General features: G+C 47.3%; 1 protein-coding gene across 2 annotated transcripts; it reads right to left on the reverse strand.

The window, feature by feature from the left end:
- Nucleotides 1–558: 558 nt before the first annotated feature.
- Nucleotides 559–4,786, reverse strand: TRMT12 (tRNA methyltransferase 12 homolog). Of its 2 annotated transcripts, none has more exons than XR_011145722.1 (2): nt 3,046–4,786; nt 559–698 (listed from the first exon to the last, which is right to left on the reverse strand). XR_011145722.1 is itself a non-coding variant. In XM_068983872.1 (2 exons), the coding sequence occupies exon 1, from the start codon at nt 4,784–4,786 to the stop codon at nt 3,401–3,403; it is 1,386 nt and encodes a 461-aa protein (XP_068839973.1). In that variant the 3' UTR covers nt 559–698; nt 3,368–3,400. The 2 variants fall into 2 exon arrangements, 1 of the variants encoding a protein (XP_068839973.1); XM_068983872.1 differs by having other exon boundaries at nt 3,368–4,786.
- Between the last annotated feature and the right edge of the window lie 241 nt (nt 4,787–5,027).

Below are 5,027 nucleotides of genomic sequence, written 5' to 3' on the forward strand. Positions count from 1 at the left end.
TAATAGTTCAGCTTGAAAATGACTATTTTAATGGCTTGTCCAGTGTGAATTGGCTGCACCCTGAGGCTGTTCAGAATGACATATTTTGAGTTTCTTCTCACACATGTGTTCAGGGTGGGAAAAACTGAAATTAAAAACGCTTTTTCTAGGAGAAAAATGATCTCATAACCCCTGTATTTCCGTTCCAGTTAAATCCTGCCAGTTAAATCCTGATTCATGTAATTCATTATGGTATATCAAATGTATTATGCAAAATGGAATAATTATTTTAAAAACCTAATAACATCCATTATACTTAAAAAAAAAACCCACTAAAGATGTGGTTTAAATTGGAAAAAAAAAACAAAATGCTTTTTATATACTAGTTTCTCATCATTTAAAATTTGCATATTTAAAACTATACATGATACTGGTATATTAATACAAGTATATAATTTATTAAAATTATGAAGTTAATACAGCTCACAGTTAAGAGTTTGATAAAATTATTGCTTTTTAATCACAACTTCTCCATCAAGTGGGAGCATTAATCAGCAACTAATCCTGAAACCTGCAAAGGAAAGCTTTAGAGCTTCTACAGATTCCTGGATTGAATCTGTAAGGAACTCTGTGAGCCTCCTGACTCCTTTCGTCTTTTTTCCTTGGTTCCATTAGACGTCTCTTCTGGGTCAGGCCATCCGGCAACTGCTTGGAGAAAACTGTAATGTAAATGGATATACTCAACTGGAGAAAAAGGCTAAAGGACCCTTATTTTCTTCCATTCACACACAACTCCTGCTCACTCCAGAAATTTCAGCCTAGGCATCCCTGCTCCCACCTTCCCAGTCACCCTCCCCACCTCCCACAACCCAGATCCCCAAATGTGGGCGGTGCCTCCCGACCTATGCCTGTAAAAACCCATCTGTTTCTGTATGTGCACTTAGTACATGGCACTGACATTGTTTCCCCTGTGTCTCTGTCTTCAGATGGTGATTCCACGTAGGCAGGACTCAGCTTCACTCATCTGTGTCCCTGGCCTTCTACCCAGTGCCTGATGTGCAGAATTCACAGAACATCCTCATTAGCCAGTGAATGGCTTTCAAAATAAGGACCTTCTGCTATAAGTAAAGCAGATGTGTAGCAATCACTCACAGGTGGACTGGGTAATGGTAGTTACCCTCATACAAAGACCGACGGAAATATTCACAATATACCAGTCACTGTAATGACAGTTACCGTATGTTAACTCATTCAAACCCAAACACCTTCCTTTCAGGACATGTTCAGTTGTTAACTCCAACCTACAGATGAGGAAACAAAATAGAGATTGACGATTTGCCTCAGGTCACACTTCTATGTAGACCTGCCAGGAACTGAATAAGTGAACCTGAATTCCGTGAAGGCAGAGCCCACATGTCTCCCTTCCCCACTAACACTCAGGCCCTGGTATGCAGGACAAGGTGAGTGAACTCACTTGGGCGCACCTGACATGAGCTGCCGCCCCCACACCTTACGGCAGGAAGGCAGCGCCTCAGCCCCTGGACAGGTGGCTCCCTGACTCGTTCCTCAGTTTCCCCCCCACCTTCCTCCCCATATTGGCTCAAGCCCCAGCCTGCCATCTTGAGCTTGAGGAGAAGGCAGTAGGCACTCAAGTGAGAAGAAACCCAGTGTGTGAAAGAAAATGATGAAGGCAAACACAGGAAGGCCGCTCTGTGGGATGGGCATGGAACCCAGGCTCCCTCTGCAGGATCACGTGACAGTCAAATTTCCTGGGGGCCTGCCCTGCACCAGACACTGTTCCTTTTAATCCTTACATCAACCCTCATCTTCAGCTTGCCTCTCACTGCTGCTTCTGTTCCAAACTGATCTACTGGCACCGCTTCAAACACTCTGAGCAAACTGGCACCTGTTAGTCTCTTCAAGCAGCACCTGCTTCCACACCAACTACACTTAACAAAATTTTGCCCAGTTTTTAAGAGCCACTTGAAACACTACCTCTCTGAAGACCTCCCCGTTCAATTCTCAGAGCTTTTCTTCCCCACTTTCACACTCCCACGACAACTATCACCCACATGGCACTTACTGGGTCCCAACTCTGCATTTGTTAGGTCTGCTGCTAGCTTGGGAGCCCCTCAGAAACAGCATCTAATGTCTCTTCATAGTTCCTGTGGCTCATGTGGACAGCAGGCATTTAATATTTGCAGAATAACACACATAGCAGCAATCCTGTCCTTACTGCCACCACTGCAGAGAAGGACAGGCAGCCCAGCCCAATGCCAGGTACAATCACAATCCTGAGAAAGCCACACTTTGCTTTTTTATTTGGCCAGGCCACACAACTCTTGAGATCTTGGTTCCTTGACCAAGGACTGAAGCCAGGCCACAGTAGTAAAAGCCTGGAATCCTAACCACTAGGCCACCATGAATTCCCAAGCCACACTTTTCTGTATTTCTTTCATTAGGCAAACAGGCCCATATGGCTTCAAATGCCCCAAAACAAAGCTCTGAAAGGTGATTCTTGACAATTAGTCACCCCAAAGGTAAACTGACTCCCTACAATTAGTCATTCCAACAATAAACCAAGGTGAGGCCTGGAAAACTCACAATCTCCGACATTCCTTAGGGCTCCTTATGTTGGCCCTGATGTTCCCAGGAAGGAAGATGGAAAGGGAATTTGGGGCCTGTAAAGATCCTCGATTTTAACTCAAACTTTTTAGCAATTGGCAGCTACTGCACAAGCTACAGCTGGAAATCTAGTTTTCCTATCATTTAATGTAGTCGTTCTTTAACACTTTCTCTGCCACAATGAACCTAAGACACACTCTCCCCACACACTTATTTAGGAATGCTAAAGTAGGGAATGGAATCAGTACACTGGAGTAATTGTTGTCTTCGTCCCTCCCTAATTTAATCAGTCATAATAACCAAGCGGCACCACTCTGTCTTGCTTTGGACGCCACTGCTTGGGCAGATTTTATTTCTCAAGTCCATTCTCCTCCCACTGCCACCACCCTAGTCCAAGCCACCATCATCTCATGCCTCAATAACCACAGAAGCCCTGCTCACCCATCTCCCTGCTTCCATTCTGGCACCACTCCAAGCAAGTTTCCATATTACAGCTACAGTGATTTTGAAAACAGCATTGGGTCTTCCACTTGACAGAGCCGAGGTCAGAATTCAGAACTTGTAACTGCACAGACAGGTCTCATTTCAATAAGCCACACTGCTTTCTCCCAGATTTATGGCTCATTCTGTAGCATGTTAATGGAAGACAAGTGAAATTATATGTATTGATTGAGGGCCTGCTTTCAGGGTCACAAAATATTAGATTACCAGGAGACAAGAGGGGTGAAACCTGGCCTGAGCTGATGCTTTCAGGGTCACTCACAAGTAGATCCTCCCGTCTCAGGATCCACCTCTTCTAGCCAACTAGATGACAGGGGCGGCATTCCAAATCCAAGACTATGTGATCCACGTGGGGAGCATAGGATTTCACTGGTTGGATGTGCAAGATTTGTGTCTTCCATGGTTTTCCATGCACCTGATGAAGAAGACTGGCAATTCGAGTCTCTGCAACTTCAGCCCAGCTCTGCCACTCTGGCTTGGTGGCCACTGACAGCGTTTTCCTCCTGGAATCACTGGTAGCTCCATTTTTCAACTGGTTGCTGATAATCTGCTGAGGAGAAGGCCAATGTTCCTCCATCTCACTGCTTCCAGGAGGCTGGAGAGTCTTCCCTGGGAAAGACTCCACATTTTGGTGAATATGCAAAATGCCTCCAGCATCCTGTTTTAGCACTCGGCAGGCAATGGGCCAGCCTTCTTCAGAGCTGGGAATCAGCCCCAGATTCACCCGGTCGGCAACGTTTGATAGCTTCAGTTTTCTGTTATCTCCAAAGTGTATTTGGCATCGATCAGCTACTCCATTGAGTTCAAGGTTATTTCTCAGAGCAACTACCGCATGGGGATTCCACTCACAAGCATGGACGAAAGCAGCCTCGGCATGAACTAAGAAAGGCAAGGTAAAATAACCAATCCCCGCATAGAGATCCACCAGCACTTCTCCGGCGCAGGGCAGCGACGCCACACGAAGCTTCTCAGTGATGTTTCCGAAGGAGAACATGCACTGGGTCACGTCAAACTTATACCGAATCCCATTATCCACATGCTCTACCCAGCCGTGGTCGCCCAGCAGCAGACTCACTGCTGGAGTCCGAGTGCTGTCCGGGGACACCCGCCCTCGTTTGGCCAAACGCTGGACGCCAAGTGCCGAGGCAACCGTCTCCCAGAGTTCTGGTTCCAGATGTCTCCATTGCTTGGCTTGGAAACAGTCCTCACTCAGCAACAAGAGGTCACCGTGTCGTTGCCAAGATCGGGGCAGGTCAGCCTCCAACTCTGCAGACCACGTCACTCCGCGGCCCTCTACCCAGCGACTCACCTCAAGACACAGCCTTTGGGCAGGTGAGTAACTCTGGGCCTTCTTTGAAGGAACAGGATCCAGGAGCTGCGTCAGCACACAGGTGCTGCCTGGAGCCACACGATTCCTCAGCTCCCGCAGATGCTGCTCAAGGAAGGCATCTCTCAGAACCGGTAGCGCCACGGTGCCATCCCGCAGCTTTTTCACACGGTGCTGTCTATCCAGGAGTTTCTGCTTCTCGAGATATTCCCTGTATCGCTGGGTAAATCGAGGCTCAGTCACAACTGCAACAGCCGTGGGCTTCCCGCCTGCCTCTTCCATGTTGCTGGCCCTACATTGTTGCCGACTCCCTCCACGAAACTCCCTCTGCTCTGCCTCCGCGCATCCACACATAAAACAGTAAGAAAAGCGCGCACAGCGCCGGCGGTGCCGGAAGTGACGTCAAACAGGCAGGCCGGAACTAAATTATATTATCTCACTTGTTGACGAATGACGTCGGGGTCGCCGTTGGGTGTGAAACCGCGGCCGCCATCTTTGTTGTGGTCAATCATTACTTGCTCCAGCTTATGAGAAAATTACTAACAAGAAGGACTTATAAACTTAGTCGACTTGAACTGTACACTTATAAACTTCA

This window comes from Capricornis sumatraensis, chromosome 11 (genome assembly GCF_032405125.1).
Source record: "Capricornis sumatraensis isolate serow.1 chromosome 11, serow.2, whole genome shotgun sequence".
In the NCBI taxonomy this organism is placed as follows: Eukaryota; Metazoa; Chordata; class Mammalia; order Artiodactyla; family Bovidae; genus Capricornis; species Capricornis sumatraensis.